The sequence below is a fragment of the Hylobates moloch genome, unplaced genomic scaffold (assembly GCF_009828535.3).
Source record: "Hylobates moloch isolate HMO894 unplaced genomic scaffold, HMol_V3 SCAFFOLD_1, whole genome shotgun sequence".
NCBI classification, from domain to species: Eukaryota; Metazoa; Chordata; class Mammalia; order Primates; family Hylobatidae; genus Hylobates; species Hylobates moloch.
This window is the reverse complement of record NW_026652276.1, coordinates 9,632,393-9,652,234: the sequence shown is the minus strand read 5'-3', so window position 1 is coordinate 9,652,234 and position 19,842 is coordinate 9,632,393. Positions and strand designations below refer to the sequence as shown.

The 19,842-nt window shown below is 41.8% G+C and overlaps 1 protein-coding gene across 1 annotated transcript in view; it reads left to right on the top strand.

Moving 5' to 3' along the window:
• DIS3L2 (DIS3 like 3'-5' exoribonuclease 2) overlaps nt 1-19,842 on the top strand; it is a 480,187-nt gene that overhangs the window by 145,690 nt on the left and 314,655 nt on the right. Inside the window, exons 8-10 of the mRNA XM_058429965.1 lie at nt 1,179-1,332; nt 11,800-11,900; nt 17,727-17,974. Coding sequence (XP_058285948.1) covers nt 1,179-1,332; nt 11,800-11,900; nt 17,727-17,974 — 503 coding nt within the window. The remainder of the gene's footprint in view (nt 1-1,178; nt 1,333-11,799; nt 11,901-17,726; nt 17,975-19,842) is intronic.

Genomic DNA, 19,842 nt, shown 5'->3' with positions numbered 1-19,842 from the left:
TAAGAGGCTTGGAACATAAGAGAGATATGATATGTATTTCATATATGTGGGCTTGCAGACCCAATTTGACTCATCTAGTCTAGCTTCCCATGCTTTGAGGCTAACTTGCTTGGATGGCTTAACACCTTTTTTATTTTTTGCAGTTTTAATGGGTAGCTAGCTAGTCCTTAGAAGACAGGTGAAGAAACACTCGTTGGACTTTAGTAAACACCATATTTCTAGTGTTGACATGATCGCATCACAGTAAGATATGAAGCTTGGCCTCTTTCAGAAAAATTCAGATGGAAGTCTACTTAAACTTGGAGGAATCATTCATCTGTTTAGTAAGATGCAGAATTAGTAAGTTAAAGCCAGCTAGAGATGGAAGCATACAAGTGTATGTACCTACATTTAGGGTCTTTGGGGAGCCATCAGACTAAAAGTCAATTAAAACTTCAGTAGAGAAATTTAAAAGTGGTTTCTCCTGGGCAAGAGAAAGATTTGGAGCAGAGAGTGCTCAGGGAAAAGCAGAAGAGTGTTGAAGATGTAATTAATACAGTTAGTAGCTGGGAATGGGAATCAGTGCAAAGCCCCATTTGAGAAGACCCTGTGAGGGACTCCAGTTTGGGCCTGAAAGCCACAGTATCCAAGGCTCAGGTCCAGCTCAGGAATCTGAAGCCACTGCATGGCCAGCTTAAAGAGGAGGGCAACCAAATCTTGCCAAAATGTGAACCACCTTTCTTAATCTCTTACCAATCTGTAAATTAGAACAATGAAGGGAAATTGGGTAGTGAAAGGATGTTTTTCCTCTCTTATTCCTTGGGTATCAGCTTCCTTTTCATTCCTTTATTCATCTTACGCTCTAATATGTTAAGGCTTTTTTTCCCCCAGTCTCTGCCCAGTTTATACTCTCAGATGATGTTATCATAGAATTAATATACCCAGCCTCTACCGTAAGATGTAGAACCATATCCCCGGCTTGGACAGAGGACCTCATTATGCTTATGTTGCATTGTGACCCCAAATTTGAAATGTGTTCAAAATAAAGTTGATTGACTCTTGCAGTATCTGTCACTTAGGCATATCTCTTAGGAATCATGTTTTCTTTTCCATTTTCACTCCCATCGATGCTGTTTGGATTCTGAAGGTAGTGTGGCAGCGTGGAAAGAGGATGAGGTGCTGGCATCCATGAGATTTAGGTTCGAATCCTGCCCCAGCCACTTCCAAGCTGGTCACCATGGGCAAGCATGTTATTTGATATGTGTGAGCCTTTAGAGATAAGTTCCCTTATCTCTAAAACCAGCATGATAATCCCTGCCTACGACGTGGGACCGTTGGAGAATATTAAATGTGGTATGTATGTAAACCACCTAATACAGTGCCAAGTGCAGGTGACGGGCTCAATGACAAGCTACCGATGGTTAGTTTGAATGCATTGAGCACAGTGTCTGGCATGTTCAAGGCCATTGTTTTGGGATGTCATTCGCTTTCAGGTCTCCCCTGGCATTGTGGAACACAGAGCTCTGTACATAGTGGGTCTTCTCTACCTTCCGTAGCACTTTCAGCAGATGTGTTTGGCTTTGATGTTTCAGAGGAAACAAAAGCTGACCCCTTTGTGATCCCCTGCAGCTTACAGCCACCAGATTTACAAATGGCTTATGTCTAATCTCCTCCCCTCCTGCATTTATTTTGATACAATGAAGTTGGCATTTCTCTGTCCTTCTGCAGGAGTTAACCCTTCCCCTGGGTTATGCATCACATCCCTTCCTGTCCAGGGACCCCTCCCTTTCCTAATTGTGCCCACTTCAACCACTCCTTCTTTACTGGTTCCTTCCCATCAGCAATTAACCATGTCCAGGCCTCCCTTATCTTAAAAAAATAAAAATTAAAAGCCATGTCATGATTTCTGTCCTCCCCCTACAGCTTCCACCCTGTATTATTCCAATCCTTCACAGCCAGACTTCCTGAGCTTCTTCCACACCCTCATTCCCACAGTCTGCCTCCCACTCAATTTCCCAGGCACAGCATTCTGACTTCACTTTTCCTTCATTCAGATTAGTCTCACTAGGGCCACCTGTGACCTTGTCACTAAGGCCACACTGCTGACTACACTTTCCCTATTGAAATACTTTCTTTCTTTGTCTTCTCTGATTCCATATTAGCCTGATTTTTCTCCTACCTCTGACCACACCTCAGTTTCCTTTGCAAACTTTTCTACTTTTGCTTTTCTTAAATGTTCTTGTTCTCCACTATTCTGTCCTAGGTTCTCTTCCCCTCTAATTCTGAACAATCTCCCAGGGAAAGAGTCTACTCATTCATTTGCTGTCTGTACACAGGTGACTCTCTCATTTCTATTTCCAGCCCAGACCTTTCTTTGAAGTGCCAGATCTAATATCTGACACCTTAAACTAAAAACTGACTGAATTTATATCCTTTCTTGGTTGCACTGAGATACTCTTCCTGTGATGGCTCCTCATCAATCTATAGTGGTGGCTCACACGCCTTAGTGTGCACTGGAATCACCTGGAAGGCTCGTGAAGCTACAGAGTACTGGCCCCCACCCCCAGAGGCTCCGAGTCTGTATGTCATGGACGGTGCCTTTTATTTTGCATTTCTAAGAGCTCACAGGTCATGCCTATGCTGCTGGTAAGGAAGCTCTGTTATAAGGAAATCAGGTAGTCTTTCCCACACCCTACTCTACCCCATATACCTCCCCACTTCCCCACTAGCATCTAAATATTATAATTTTGCCAGTTTTGCCTTCTACATACCTCTCTAGCCAGGACCTTCCATTCCCTTGGCCACTAGTCTGATTTAGTGCAGTAACCTATTAACTGGCCTCCTGCGTCCAGTCTCACTTTTTCTGAATCTGTTCCCTGTTCAGAAACCTGTCTAAGCTTCTCAATACTTTAATCATGTCAGCCTTTTGCCACCATTCTCCTATAGCTCCCCATTGTCTTTGTGATAATCCAAACTCCGTAATGTTTACCTGGTCTCTGCCTATCTATGTAGTACCTTCTCTTGTTCCTCCTTACTCTGCACAGCATACACCAGGCACACAGAAAAATATCAGCAATTTATATATATAACAATTACTGAGTGCTTACTGTGTTTTAGCCCCTGTGGCACTTTAACAGACATTAATTTCATTAAATCCTCCCATTAACTCCTTAGGGTAAGTTACATTTTACAGACAAGGAAATGTGACCTATTTTGTAATGCTGCCATTGTCCTGTATACCAGTCCTGTCCTGCCAGTTGTGTCCAAAATAACAGGGTTGGATTCACTCATAACTCGCTACAGGCCAGGCATGGTGGCTCACGCCTGTAATCCCAGCATTTTGGAAGGCCGAGGTGGGTGGATCACCTAAGGTCAGGAGTTCAAGACCAGCCTGACCAACATGGTGAAACCCTGTCTCTACTAAAGAATACAAAAATTAGCTAGGTGTGGTGGCAGGTGCCTGTAATCCCAGCTATTTGGGAAGCTGAGGCAGGAGAATCACTTGAACCTGGGAGGCAGAATTTGCAGTGAGCTGAGACTGCACCCTTGCACTCCAGCCTGGGCGACAGAGCAAGACTCCGTCTCAGAAACAGAAAACAAAAAAAACAAAACTCACTCCAAGAGACAACAACAACAACAACAAAAACATTAATAGTATCTAACAATTTTTTAAATATGTACTTGTGCCAGGGCACTACATGTAAACATAACTCATATAAACTATTTCCGGTGTGCAAAGGAGGAAATTCAGAGACAAAGAGTAATTTATTTGTTCGGAGCCACATAGCTCAAGCTCATAGGATCTAGGTTTGAATTTAGATCTTATGACTCCAAAGCTCATGCTATATGTCATGCCTACGGATGGAAGCAGTGAAATTATATATAAGGAGAGCTGTTTATCATTAGGTAGCTTCTAAAATTTAAAACCCATCACTGTCTATAACTGAATTATAAAATTTTCCACAACCCTCCCACCTTAATTGGAACCTACCCACATGCACCCATCTTTCTTCCAGATCCCATCGTGCCTTGGTGGGAAGAGCTTGGACTTGGAGTCAGATTGGGTTCTGATGCCCCTCTACTAACCATCTCCTTGGATGAACCCTGGGATAAGTTACTTTACTTCTTTGAATTGCTGGTTGCTTTTCGTTAAAACTCAGGATATTAACAAGCAATGGGTTTCTGAAAGAAAAAAAAAAACCCTAGGATAATAATACTTTCCTCATGGGGTTGCTGAGACAAATGAATGTGAGTACCCACTTCTCTCCATCCTTGTGCCTTAATGAGATAGTACCTTATCCGACAGTGCCTTAATGGAACATTAGGTACTATTGTAATGGCTTCCTTACCATCTCCTTGCTTGTGCTTACACTGTCCCCCTCCCCTATTCTTACCCCATCACTGCTCCCCATCTGTGCTCTACACTGCCACCTGGAAAAGATTTCTAAGATACAAATCCTAGGGACTTTCCATTAATCATTATGGTGGGCTATTAGATACAACAGGAGGAAATTACTGAAAACCAAAGGCAGATACACCCTCCCACTGAAACAACTAAAAATATTTGGATTAAAAAAAAATCTCAAAGCATTAAAGAACTGACGGGCATTACCAGGTTAAAACTGGAATTGATAAGACATTGTAGATTTGACCACCAGTTGTTGGGGACAGAAATAAGGTCCAGACTCTTTATAAGAAGCTGGAACCCCAAAGGGCTACACCATCAGGGTAGACATGAAACAGCAGCTCTCACATGGAAATGCAGCCCAGGTTCAAGCTGACTGGGTCAATCAAAGAATCTAAAGTCTTGAATTGGTTTAAGGACTGGTAGTGCCTCTGGATTTCTGGCAAAATCAAGTGGAAATTCTTTCAAAAGAAAGGTTTCTTCAACCTAGGCCTCAGATTATTCAGTGACTAGCACATAAATATAACCAGACATCCAAGGAAATCATACTTCAAAGACAAGAACCATAAGAAACCACAGACAACAGAAGCAGCTCTTCAAAAACATCATCAGGTACTAGAATCATCACAGTCTAAAAAATGTCTGTTTGAAATCAGACTTCAAAGACAAGAACCATAAGAAACCACAAACAACAGAAGTAGCCCTTCAAAAATATCGTCAGATACTAGAATCATCACAGTCTAAAAAAATGTCTGTTTCCCCTGTTTAAAGAAATAAAAGATAACTTTGAAGATAACTGAATTATGACATAGCAAATTGGAAAAGAAACCAAAAAATCCTTCTAGAAATAAACATTAAATTAATGAAATTAAAAACTTAGTGGATGAAGAAAAGTGTATGTTTCAGATTAAATATTTTGAAGAGAAAAAGTCAGTGGATAGATTTAACAGCAGATTGGATAAAGTGGAAGAGAAAGTTAACAAACTGGAAGACAGTAAGAAAAAAATTATCCAGAGTATTGCATGGAGAGACAAATAGAAAATGCAGAGGAGAAGGCAAGAGACATAGAGAACAGAGTGAGAAGGTTTAAATAAGTTGAATTAGAGTTTTAGAAGGAGATGAGACAGAAAATGGGCAAAGGTGAAATTTGAAGACAATGGCTGAGATTTTCCATAGCAGGCGAGATACCATTAAGCAGATCAGTGACTGCAAGTCTTAATTTTTAAAAAAAAATCCAAATTTAGATACACCAGGAGGAAACTACTGAAAACCAAAGGCAAAGAGAAAAAAGCAGCTGGAGAAAAAAAAGGTTGTCTTCAAAGGAGCACTAGACTGACCAGGATAACCTTTTCTCATTAAATATAATTTAACCATTTCTCATTAAATATAATTTGATCATATTATTCTCAGAATTTGCAATGGTTTTTCATCACTAAAATATAAAATAGATACTCTTCAGAATGTCATACGAGGCCTTTCATGGTCTGGTCCTTACACCTCGTTTATACACACAAGGCTTTCCTCCTACTCAGTTTACTCTTGCTTGTGTGCCTTTGCACACTCTCTTCTCCCTTTCTAAAATGCTCCCTAGTCCCATCCACCTAGCTATATCCTACTCAGCCTTTCCATTCTCAACTCAAGAGTTTAGCCACTCTGTCAAACTGTGGGGCTCCCATCTCATTGCCCTTAGGCACACTGCTTGCCAGCAGTCATGAACATCATGTGCTTTCAAAATTTATTTGCATTTTTGCCTCCCTTCCAACATAGGAGCTTCTTGAGGACAGAGCTTGATACTCCATCAATATTCAGGATGCTCACTGGGTTGACTCCAGCATTTCAGGAGGTCCCATGCCATTTAAGTAATATCTTGATACAGGTTTTCATGGCTCTTTTCATAGTATCCCAGTTCTTGCTAGTGTGGAGAACAGGTCACCACCGTCAGCACCAGCATCCTGCATGCTGTCATTGACTGGCTCCCCCTCTTCACTACTCTTTCCTCAGTGAAGCTGGAATAACAATACCCACTTTACCCATAGTATAAGTTGTAAGTTAAAAGAGGTAATATAGGCGAGCATGCTGTGAAAATTCTTTGGCATCATACATTTTCATTAGCTCCGTATCAGAGTAAAATTTGCTTAGGCCTAGGGATTTTGTGAAGAAAGGAGCTTATTGGTGCTCCTGAAGACTGTCCCTCCCAAGTCTTGCCTTGACAGGAGCTAGATGTGGGGTCCTAGAATGATTATAAGTGCTGATCGTATGCCCAGCAAGCTTGCAGCATCACAAATGATTATTCACAGTGTATGTTACCTTGCCCCTGTGAGGACTTGTGTTTTCATTTCTACATTTCACTGGAGAGAGGAGGGCCCATAAAATAAGTTTTCCTAGTTGGTTTTGAGAGATCCAGAAGGGACATATTTTCATTTACAAATACATACTGCATTCTTTTCATTGAACTCTTTGGAAATTGTAAATTTCTGTGGCCCTCCATTCAGAGATTGAACCAGCTTGGATTTCTCAGCTTTGGGCTTAAATCACTGCCATTATCTTAATTTGGGTTCTGATTGTGTCTCACCTAGATTCTAACCTCAGCTTTCTGAGATCTCTGCTACCATTGTCTCTTCATTCCAGGGTGCCATCAAATTCATAGCCCTAAAATGCATGTGTGATATATAACTCTCAAGAGAAGAATTGCCCTGGCTTTTATAATGCCTTATAGGATAGTGTCCTAGCTTGTCAGTTTCATTGTCTGGGCCTGTATGTTAGAAAGTATATTCTGTAGAGAATAGCATTAAATCCTAAAATATCAATGGCTTAAACAAGAAAGAAGTTAATTTCTATCTCACGTAGAAGAAGATCAGAGACAGGCAGGCCAAGACTTGTAGGATAGCTCCGCAGTCTTCAGCTCATTCTGTTGTACTGCTCTGCAGAGTAGAAAACACCCTTGACCTGTGGCCTCCAGGACCAGGATGAGTGATCAAGGTCCAGCTATCAAATCCACATTCCAGCCCGCAGGCTTGAGAAGAGAGAGAAGGCTGGGCCTCTGCCCTGTAAGGTTACTCCTGGAAGTCACTAACAACACACTTTCCCCAGAATCTTGTTGCCTAAAATGTAGACATGCAGGGATGTGGCTGAGGGATGCAGCCTTTTAACTAGGTGGCAGTATGCCCAGCTAAAAATTGGAGTTCTTTTTACTAAGAAAGAAGAGGCTGGATAATTGGGCAGTAACTAGTCCCTCCCACAGGGCCATTCTACCAGCGTTATTTCCCCCCTATTCTAGTCCCTCCCTAGCCAGTACTGTGTCCCCAACCTGTTAGTAGCTACAGTAAATCTTTTACTGGGCCTTTACCATGGCAGGTCCACTCACAGATCTAGGCCTTTCACAAGTTCTGGCCTTTGTCTGGAGTGGCCTTCAACTTCCTTATTTCTCTTTGAAACATCTATATCTATATATCCTTCAAGGCTCACCTCACTTCCTCAGTGAATTTTCTTCATTAACAGTGACAGAACATTATCCCTTACTTTTGCGTATAGCAGTGTGGTGCACTGGAAGAGTTGCATGGATTTAGTGGTTGCATGGACTTGCATTTGAATATCCTCTCTCCAGCTTGGGCTGGAAAGTTTCTCAGCATATAAACTGTTTGTAAAGCAACAGCCCAGGTCTATCTTCTGAGTTCCAGACCTTCATTTTGAATTGCTTACTCAGTTTCTTCACTTAAAAGTCTCATATGTGACCTGTCAAGTAGAACCACCTCCGAAATAGAATTACTGATCTTTACCCCTTCCTCTCATCTTTCCTGTGCCATAAGTGATGCCACTGTCAACCTAATTGCTGGTGTCAGAAAGCTGGAAATAATCCTTGACTTCTCTTAACTGATAATCCTTAAGCTCTCATATGTAATTATCACCAAGACTATTCAACTCCAAAATATATCTTAATTCCATCTCCAATGCCTGCATCACAGCTCCATCCTCTCATGCCTTGACTATTGCAGTAGCTTTTAACTGGTCTCCCTACACCCACTCTTAGCCTGCTCTTATCTTGCCCTGGGCAATGTTGCTGTCTTTCACAGAATCCTTACTCATCTTGCCGTTGTACTTAAATTCTGGCTTCTTATATTCTGCAAGGCCCACACCTGACTTGGCACCCATCTGCCTCTCATTCTCATCTCTAGCCATGCCCATTCTTGCTCACTGTGCTCCAGCCATGCCTTATGGTCTTTGTTCTGGTCCTTGATTGTGTGAAGAACTTCCTGCCTTTGCCCTTTCCTGTGTGCCATTCCTATCCTGGGTCTCTCATTCTCCTCTTCACTCCTGTATACACTGTCCTCATGTCTCAATTTAAATTCTTTCCTGATCTCTAATCTAAATCATATGTCCTTTCCCCCTTCTTTTGGGGATTATTCTTTCCTTCTTAGCATTTATCACGGTTTTCATTTTTTTTTGAGACAGGGTCTCAGTGCGTCACCAAGGCTGGAGTGCGGTGGCACGATCCTGACTCACTGCAGCCTCCACTTCCTGGGCTCAAGTGATCCTCCCACGTGAACCTCTCAGGTAGCTGGGACCACAGGTGTACACCATCATACCTGGCGGATTTTTTTTTTTGTATTTTTTGTAGAGACAGGGTTTTGCCATGTTGCCCAGGCTGGTCTTGAACTCCTGGGTTGAAGTGATCCTCCCACTTCAGCCTCCTGAAGTGCTGGGATTACAGGCATGAGTCAACATGCCCACCCTATAATTTTATATTTATTGAGTGATTATTTATATAATATTCCCACATTAGTCTATAGGGCTGGGATAATATTTAACGCTGGATCTTCAATGCGTTAATGTGTTCAATAAATACACGTGGAATAAATGAATAATAAGTGATCTTGTGATTAAATAATGTCGTAGAGTCTCATTAAATTGACAACTTTGCTAATTTTTTTTTTGGTTTGTTTTTTGGAGAGACAGGTTCTTGCTTTTTTGCCCAGGCTGGAGTGCAGTGGTGCAATCTCGGCTCACTGCAGCCTTGAATTCCCAGGCTCAGGTGTTCTTCCCACCTCAGCCTCCTGAGTAGCTGGGACTATAGGCGAGCACTGCCATGCCCAACTAAATTTTATATTTTTAGTAGAGACAGAGTTTTGCCATGTTGCCCAGGCTGGTCTTGAACTCCAAGGCTCTAGTGATCCTTCTGCCTTGGCCTCCCAAAGCACTGGGATTACAGGCATGAGCCACCCTAGACCAGCCGACAACTTTACTATTCAGTGTGGCAAGACATGGTTGTTGGAAATGTATTAAGGTGATTCACCTTTTCAACCTGGCATTGTGTTTCTTTATATCCATTGACTGTTATCTATGATTCTCACCTGTAAGGCTTTAAACCTTGGTTTAATTTATTAGAATGTAACTTTGTCTGAACAAAGCCTGATTTCTGCCAGGATATCCTTCTGAATATAGAACCTGAAAAGGTCATGTTCAGGTCTGGTAGAAAATCATGATTGGGCACACTTCTATGGCTTGCCCTCTCTCTTAAGATGTAATTTGGTATAACATTTTGAACAGTCGACTTGCTGTTGTTGGGATGGAATCTGAGGTAACAGTCATTTGAAGATGGAGCCATCAGTGATCATCACAGAAAGCTGTTTGCCCAGGTTTAGGCTGCCTTGGAAACCCAGTCCTCTCACTGCAATGTCTTGATTGCTAGCATTTGAGACCAAACTAGTTGTCAAATATCTAAGTAGAGGATACTTATGATACTTATTCATGGTAATTCCACGCTTTGATTTTTTTTTTTTTTTTTGAGACAGAGTCTCGCTGTTGCCCAGGCTGGAGTGCAGTGGCACGATCTTGGCTCACTGCAGGCTCCACCCCCCAGGTTCACGCCATTCTTCTGCCTCAGCCTCAGCCTCCCGAGTAGCTGGGACTACAGGCACCCGCCACCTCGCCCGGCTAATTTTTTGTATTTTTAGTAGAGACAGGGTTTCACTGTGTTAGCCAGAATGGTCTCGATCTCCTGACCTCGTGATCCGCCCGCCTCGGCCTCCCAAAGTGCTGGGATTACAGGCTTGGGCCACCGCGCCCGGCCCACGCTTTGATTTTTTTCCTCAGTTACTTTGTTCTGCAGAGCACATTGGTGAGGTATGTTATGGAACAAACAGATCAACAACTTGTGTGGTTTTTTTTCTCTCTACAATTATAAAAAATGTTGTTCTAAAAGCATTTGATGATTTTGGAATCCTGAATTATGGGTTTAAAAGAAAAGATGAACCTTGCTGATGTCCTCTTTCACTGATAGGGCAATCTACAATAGGAAAGTTTGTGTTTGCTTTTACTTTTTGGAAAACAATGAGGATTCTGCATTCAGAGGGCACTTCAGTAGGTAGATTTCAGCATAGATGGAAAAGCAAACAGTTGATCATTCTTAAACCCCGATAGGTCAGATCATGTCAGTGTTTCCAGAGTACGCCCAGAATGGTAAAAGTTGGCTTTAAGCTGAGTTTTTGCTAAAAGGCAGCCAGTCCTGAAAAGGATTGATTTATTTATTTTGGCCTTGGCAACATCTAAATGATGATAAGTGCAAGTTTCTCTTAGCTCTCTGGAGAGGCTCCCATGTAAATTGGTTGTGACCCCTAGAATCCAGAATCCCTAACATAGTTGGATAAGAATATTTTGTGGGGAAATCTAACGTAACAAGTAAAGATTCAAAATTTTAAGTGTTTAGAAGTGTGTAATTTGCCGCTTTTGTTCGTGAGTGTTTTTAATACTTCTGGTAGAGAGCCTAACTGCCTCTTTCCTCAGGAGATGTGGTTTCAGTTTCTTGGGTGAATGTGCATTTTATAAGTTTTTTAAGAAAGGAAATTAAACATTAAAAGACTTTAAGTACTTTACTCTTTATATAATGTCACTAAGAAAAAGCCAGGAAAATCAGGGTTGGGTTTTTAAATTTATTTATTTAATAAATATAATCTATTTTCCACCATTTTGTTTGTTATGGCTGGTACCAAAGTACTTTTAAAAGTTAACACTTATTATGATTTTGTTTTATTTCAGCAGATGTGCATAATAAATTAACCTATCTCTATTCTTCATTTTGGGCTGGGGCAGCATTTAACATCTAGTTTTTTGGCATTTTGACACACAGGCTATTTAGTTTAATTCAACATAGTTTGATGCGCTCCACTTGTATGATATTTATGATAGTATGTGAATAATGTTAAGTAGATAAAATGAGGTCTGCTAAGGCTGAGTGCTCAGCCTGAGTATAATACTGGTATGTGACAGGTCCACTGGGGGCCTGGGGTTCTTCTGTAAAGTGAGTAGTTTGGGGTAACTGGTATCCAAGCATCCTTATAGATTGAATTTTAAAATCCCACTAATTGATATGCGTGTAGTTGATGACTCCTCTTCTCTCTTTATTTGCCTTTTTAATGTAGGAAGAGAGGATGGTGATGCACCGGTTACAAAAGATGAGACCACCTGCATTTCACAAGACACAAGAGCTTTACCGGAAAAATCCCTGCAAAGATCAGCAAAGGTCATTGCCTACAGATTTTCTCCATGTGTCCAAATGGCTTTCACCTGAGCTGCTTGTTGAAGATCTCGGGTGATTCAGTCAGGACTGTACTTGGTCATTTAATCAGAACAGTTAGAGCAGAGAATCGTAAAAAGTGAATTAAAAAAAAAAAACTTTAAACATATAAATACGAATCCATCTTCTTGCCTTTGGATAAGGGGTCAAGGCCTTTTCTTTGAGTGTGGGTATGTTGATTGGAGTTCTGTGTTATCTTTCTTGCTTAAACCACACTTGTAATGCAGCACTTATCACTTCCAGTTTTGGTGGAGTGAATGGAGTGAGAATTTAGACAGTGGAGAAGCAGTATGAATATAGACTCTCTTCAGATTTGTACAGTTTTTGCTCCAATTTTTTTTTTGTTACCATGCCCATACCTAATTTAAAAATAATTTTAATGTCTTTTTTAGTTTTTCCAAAGTACTCAGTTTAGTTATAGAAACAATTGTTTTTATATTCCTGTTTCACCATTTTGCACAATTCACTTGTATTCTTTAATTATATAAGCTAGTGTCATTTTTAGATGTGGGATGAAACACCGCTGACCTTTTCTTTTTTTTTTTTTTTTTTTTGGAAACAGAGTTTCACTGTTGTTGCCCAGGCTGAAGTGCAATGGCATGATCTTGGCTCACTGCAACCTCTGCCTCCCTGGTTCAAGCGATTCTTCTGCCTCAGCCTCCCGAGTAGCTGGGATTACAGGCGTGTACCACCATGCCTGGCTAATTTTTTGTATTTTTAGTAGAAATGGGGTTTCGCCAGGCTGGTCTCGAACTCCTGACCTTATGATCTGCCCACCTCGGCCTCCCAAAGTGCTGGGATTACAGGTGTGAACCAACATGCTCAACCAAACACAGCTGACTTCTAGCTGTGCAGATAGCTCATAGTGGCAGAAATGGTGAAGGGCAAAGTATAAAGTGGCATAATGGCGTGAGAGTTTGTTTCAGAAGCATCCATCAGTGTGTTTCATACGGGAATGCAGTGTGCTTACTCTACCCAGCAAGTTGGTTAATAGAGTATTGCTCTTGCGTACTGACATGAGGAATTTCTAAATTATACTCTATATATTTGAGTACTAACTGTGCTCCAGGCAGCATGCTAAGTGTGGGAGATTAGAATGAATGGAAAGCCTGGGGATGGATCTGGCTCACAGACCTATTTTGTTTGACTTGTGCAGTATTTAAAAATTTTGACTTCATGGCTTTCAGCAAAAAAAAAAAAAAAAAAAAAAAAAAGTTGTCGGTGGGCAGGGGGTGGGGGTCTTCACATTAAAAATTAGACTTTTGGCTTCTCTTGTCAAAACAAAACATTTGGTAACACTGGGCCAAATTTCTAAATGACTGTAGTCAGAGCTGAGTAGAGGCAGCCCTGGAACCTGTGTTCTGTGATTTGCTACTGCCCTCCAAACATGTTTTCCCTCTCCCTTGGCCCTTCTCCCTATCTCCCTTTCTTTTGGATAATGTTTTTAATGGATTCAACCAAAAATTACAAGGCAAACAGCACTTGCCTGCAAAACTTATGCTATGGTACAGTCATTTCCATGACAATTAACATTATATGAATTGCAAGTAATGTAGTAATGTCAGCCTACTTTATACACTTCCGTGCTGTCAAACATTAAAACAAGAATTAAAACAAGAAACAAGAATTTCCAGTTCAGACAAGATGGCATAGACCTATTTTTTCTTGCTCCTCCCACTGAGGATAACTGTAAACCCTGGGAAAAAACAAGAGGCAACCAAAGGAGAATTCTGAAAGGTGAAAAGAGGAAGGCAAACTAGTTACGTCAGTACTAGAGAAACAACATAACAGCAGGGACCTCACAACCCCCCAGCAACAACAGCAACAACAGAAGGTGGCCCAGGCCCAGTGTTTCTGAATGCCAACCTAGCAATAGAGAGTGGCCCAGCTAGACTCATTCTCACCTAGATCTAACAGAAATCCCTCCAGCAACACCAGGCAATCCACAGCACCTGTAAAGAGCCCTAATGACTGTAAGTGGTTAAGAGAAGGGCTTTCTGTCCTCCCTGGACCTGCAGCTTCTCTTTCCCACCAGGAGACATCAGGTATCTGAGTGGCTCCAACAAGAAGGATTCTAGAAGTGGCCCAGCCCAGAAACCTTCTTTGTTTCTGTGGGACTGAGACTCTCGTCTACCCAGAGGCACTGAACATCCAGAGACGCTGGACATCTACCCAGAAAACACCAGGAAAGGGGATCTGGCCACAACATGCAGTCAAGTATGGAAAGCCCCCATGTTCTCACAGGCAGGAGAACTTTGCTTCTTCACCCAGAGACACCAAGCAGCTGGGTGGCATTAGCAAGGGAAATCTAGTCATATTGGGTGTGTGGTCCAGGAAGCCTCTTTATCCTTGTGGGCCAGAGACTTCCCTCTCCCACTCAGAAACACTGGGCAGCCAGGTAGCACCAGTAAAGGAGATCCTGCCACAACAAGAAACCCAAAATGGGAAGCCTCTTTGTCCTTGCAGGCTGGAGATCCCCATTCTGTACTTAGACCAGGTGGCCTGGCTTGGGGAATTTCTTGCCACCCACATAGGCAGTACCAGTAGAGACCAGTGGGAGCCCCAGTGATGCCATATAAACCAAACATACCAAGATAGCACAGCAAAGGCTGTTTTCCAAGGAAATTGTCATTGAAACTACAGCCCACAAAAGTAGGTCAGGACCTGCATGTTAAACCTCAACAGGGTGTATGATTGCCTTCTAAAATAAAAGATTTAAATGAGACCCAGAGTGTCTTAACATGATAACCAAAAGGTCCAGGATACAATTGGAAACCACCAGTCATATCAAGAACCAGGAAGATCACAACGTGAATGAGAAGTCAATCATCTGATGCCAACACTGAGCTCTTGCAGTTACCCAACAATGATTTAAAAATAGCCATCATAAAAGTGCTTCAATAAGCAATCAAAAACTTTCTTGAAACCTTTGAGAAAATAGAAAATCTCAGTGAAGATTTAGAAATTATAAAAAGGCTGGGCGCGGTGGCTCACACCTGTAATCCCAGCACTTTGGGAGGCCAAGGTGGGCGGATCACCTGAGGTCAGGAGTTCAAGACCAGCCTGGCCAACAGGGCGAAACCCTGTCTCTACTAAAAAAATACAAACATTAGCTGGGCGTGGTGGCACGTACCTGTAATCCTAGCTACTGGGGAGGCTGAGACAGGAGAATCGCTTGAACCCAGGAGGCAGAGGTTGCAGTGAGCTGAAATCATGCCACTGTATACTAGCCTGGGTAACAGAGCAAGACTCTGTCTCAAAAAAAAAAAAAGTTATAAAAAGGACCAAATGGGAACTATAGTCCTGAAAAGTACACTAACAGAAGTAAAAACACTGTTGGATAGGCTCAGTAGTAATGACGACACAGCAGAGAATCAGTGAACTTGAGGACAGATCAGTAGAATTTACCCAATCTGAACAAAGAAAGTATAGACTGAAAAAAATTGAACAGAGCCTCAGGGAGTTGTGGGACAACAAAAAGATTGAACATTCAGACAACTGGAGCCCTAGGAGAGGATCAAGAGAGTGAAGAGGAAAGGAGAGATTGTGCAGAATGGGGACAGGTGAAAATATATCTTCAGAGAATTTAAGGTTCTAGCAAAAGTTGTATAACAATGTATAATGCTGTCCATCTGTACAATTGTAATTTCTTTTCTGATCAACTCTATACCTTGCGTTTAAGGTTAGAGAATGCTGGTGGCTGAAATGTTCCAGGACTGAGGGTTTTTAGGGTGGGGTTAGTGGAAGGACCAGAAGATAAGGCATTTGACAGCTTGGGTAAGAGGACTTGAGGTGATAGGATATGGTGGCTCAAGGCCGGATGCGGTGGCTCACACCCATAATCCCAGCACTTTGGGAGGCCGAGGTGGGCAGATCGCTTAAGATCGGGAGTTTGAGACCAGCCTGGACAACATAGTGAAACCCTGTCTCTACTAAATAAACAAAAATTAGCCAGGCTTGGTGACTGGTGACACATGCCTGTGGTCCCAGAAACTCAGGAGGCTAAGGCAGGAGGTTTGCTTGAACCTGGGAGGCGGAGGTTGCAGTGAGCCAAGATCACACCACTGCACTTCAGCCTGGGTGACAGAGCAAGACTGTCTCCAAGAAAAAAAAAAAAAAATGTACGTGTGGTATTGGTATTGTGTGTGTACACACACACACACACACACACACACACACACACACACACACACACACGGTGGCTCTGGGAAGGGAGGAAAGGATTCGAGGCTTAGACGTAGATAACAGACTTGGAGAACAGGCAAGGATTAAAGGTGCTAGAAGTCTTGATGTGGTGAAAAAGCCTGTGGAGTGCAGCACTGGAGAACAAGCGAGCTGTGTGGTGGATTCGTCAGAGGAAGTGTTGGAATTGGAATAGTTCTAGATGATGCTGAGGTGTGGCCGTGAGGACAAGTTGCTGAAATCAAATAGAAGTGAAGGTTGCTGGCATTGAAGAGATAGGGGAACGGTGAGGACAGGATGTTGACTAAGTTACTCACCTGGATGGACGTGGGAGGGCCAGACTGTAAGCCAGGTTTCACAGAGTAACCAGGAGGCCAGGAGATGATAATAAGAGGGGGACCACCTCAACCAGAAGAGGGTGCACATACATACATGAGGCTGGAAGAGTAAAGGTCTGGGCGTGGCAGTGCAGCATGGGAAAACACGGACACCCATTTCAGAGGCTGTATGTGGGAAAAGGAGCATCCTCTTCCTAAATGGGCTGGGGAAGGCAGTCCTTAGGACAGCTAGTTACATGCAAGGGAGCGGGGGGTGGTGGTCCCACAGCCTTCTTGAAAGAGGGCACAGCAGTTTGTTTAAAATAGCTGTTTTTCAGGGAAGAAGGAAGAGTTAAGAGGAAGAAAGTAGAGCATGTTTTGGGACTGAGCTTGCATGAGAAGACGGGTGCCCTAAGGTGCTTTCCTGTGGAGTAGTAGCTGGGCGTGACTGGGGGAGAGGTGTGGTGCACTCAATTGGTTTGGAGGTTTCCTCCAGACGGGCTGAGATTCCACATGGAGTCAGGGACATAGAGAAGAGCAGCAGCCAGCTCAACTGCAGGCTGAATCTTTGTTCAGGGGTCTGGTGGGATGTTGGCAAGCAGCTCTGAGGAAGGGATGAGCCTGCAGACTGGCTACGGTGGGGAAAGGAAGCACTTCAGGAAGAATGCGTTGAGGAGGGGGTGGTGAGGGAGAAGACTCACTTTCTCAGAGAATACTTCTCTCTTGATGGAAATTGCATGTGTATGTGGTGGAGTGGTGGCCTCAATCTTCATCTAGTCAAATTAGAGCTTGGGTTTAATCTTGGAAAGAAGGAAGATCAAATATTTCTCCTTTAGCTATTCAAGACATAATTAAGAGAAGTAATTTATGTCTAATAACCCTTTTTCTTTTACAAAAAGCACCTACCATGTTGTTTGTGAGATACTTGTGTTGTGCATGTGAGAAAAATATAATGTGAAACAAATACCTGGAGCTATACTTCCCTGCTGGAGTCCCACATGTCTTTGTAAGACACAGGTCATGGTAATTAAAGCGCTTTGATTTAATTCATCCATGTATTGCATAATTTTTCTTGGATATATATGCTTACTAGATACTTGTTGCAACTTAAATATGGATTACTTAGTCACAGATCATCACTGAGAGGCACTTATTTTGACCTAGAAAAACTGCTGGTTCCTGCTAGTTGATCAAATTATAACCTGCTGACGTCTCCCAAGTGTAATTCAGTTCTGCAGATAAACAACATTGACCATATCTTTGGTGTTTTTAGGTGGTTTACATCTTGGAGAAAAAACATTCTCGAGCAGCAACCGGCTTCCTCAAACTCTTGGCTGATAAGAACAGCGAACTGTTTAGGAAATACGCCCTGTTTTCTCCCTCAGACCACCGAGTGCCTAGAATTTATGTGCCTCTCAAGGACTGTCCCCAGGACTTTGTGGCACGGCCTAAAGATTATGCCAACACACTGTTCATCTGCCGCATTGTGGACTGGAAGGAGGACTGCAATTTTGCCCTGGGGTAGGTGATCTCTGGTAGGAAAAACCACAGGTCACAGGCAGAACTCAGTTTAGGTGGTCTTTAGGTAAACTTTTGGTGTATTTTAATTATTATTTCTTTATTGAAGCATGGTTTCTGGTGTATTTTGGTCCTGATTCTTCAGAAGTCACTCTTAGCTGCCACCTCAACTGGTTGCCTGTATGTTCCTTGAATTACCAGGCAGTCACATTTTTGTTTTTTTTTTTTTGGCGTAAAACATGAACATTCTGAGCCACTACTTGTTTAGTTATGTCATGTGTCCTATTTGTACTTGCGTACCACAGATAATTCATTGCATCAAACAACCAGTCCTCTCCTTGTAGATGCTAGTGTTAAACCATGCAAAGTCTAGGCATTTCAGGAGACCCCCGCCTCCTTTGCTTTAAAATATGAACATGAAGGTATATTTAAATGGCATTCTTTTTCGGTATTGATTTTGCCTATGGCATTAAAAACTACCCTATTGTAAGAAGGAAAAGGGTACCATGTTTTTGTGGAAGCTGTCAGAAATCAATCTAACTTAAATATACATGACATAGTCCAGGAGCATCATGGATGGCCACTTCATTGTCATCTGAAGAAACTGCTGGACCCAGTTGTTTGACCAAATGCTATGCCTATTTTCTTCTTAGAACTGGTATTTATATTGAAAGAAAAGCAGTAAGTTTTAGCTATGTTGTTAAGTGTTTATTATAGATGATGTCTAGTTTATGCTTCACAGGAAATGACTATAAAGGTATACAATCTAGAAAAGAGCCTGTTGATTTACTTTTAGTCTAGTTTAATGACTTGCTTGTTGGTCATCTAACTTGTACAGGATGCACCCTCCTGGGAATATCCTATGGTTAGGAGAGTCAGCATTGAATGGATGGCTACAATGTGCTGCTTTTATCAGGTTTATTCTATACTTAGCTTCTTATGCCTAGTAAAATAAGCCAAATCAAATGTGTGTGTCATATATAAGAGTGTTTCATATATAAGAAACATTACCCTGTGCCACTTTTTCAGTTATGTGAAGATTGGTGTGATTTAAATGATCTCATAACTACTTAGGAACAGTTGTACTTTCTTTTTTTCCTCTCAAGTGGTGTGATTGCAATGTCATCATTTTTAAGCCTAACTCATTATCCAAAAGTGATGTCAACCCCTTGAGCCCTAAATAGTCCTTCTTACAAGCTTGCCAGTTTCTCACCATCAAATTAAAAGGCCCAGTAATGGTTGTGCCACCTGGTCCTGTTGATTGTGCAGCCACACTCTGTTGTTGGCAGTAAAAGAGGAAGACTTTCACATCAAACCAGGAAATCCAGCCTTGTTTTTTATCTGCCTTTCTGTCGTATCCCATTGTGTGTACTTGATTGGACTACTTCCTTAGTTTTCAAGTTGTAAGGGTGTAGTCAGGAAATCTTCATAGTATGAGTTTCTCTTATTACTTTCATGGCCTTATAGGTCTTTTTTAATTTTTATTTTTTTATAGCTGAGCCGTTACTTCATCAGGAACCCTTTTCTTGAAGGTAAAATACAACAAAAAGGGAGTCAGGTCTTTGAAGCCTCAAGCACATTTGCTGGATTTAAAGAAATAATATTTAAAAATGATAGTCATATATTAATCATGTAATTTTTAAAATAAAAAATGAAGATAATCATATTCAGATGGAAAGATCATGCTTTTTCTCTACCTTCTTAATATAAGGATATAAAAATTGTCATTTATGGAAATATGCCTTTTAAAATCTTTGTGAAGAAGAGAAAATTTATTTTAAGAAATAAAACATGGTAGGTTTTCCTGATGAATTTCTTAAATGACGTCTGTTGTATGAGGGGTGAGGGCTGCAGCTGTTGAGTATGTTGGT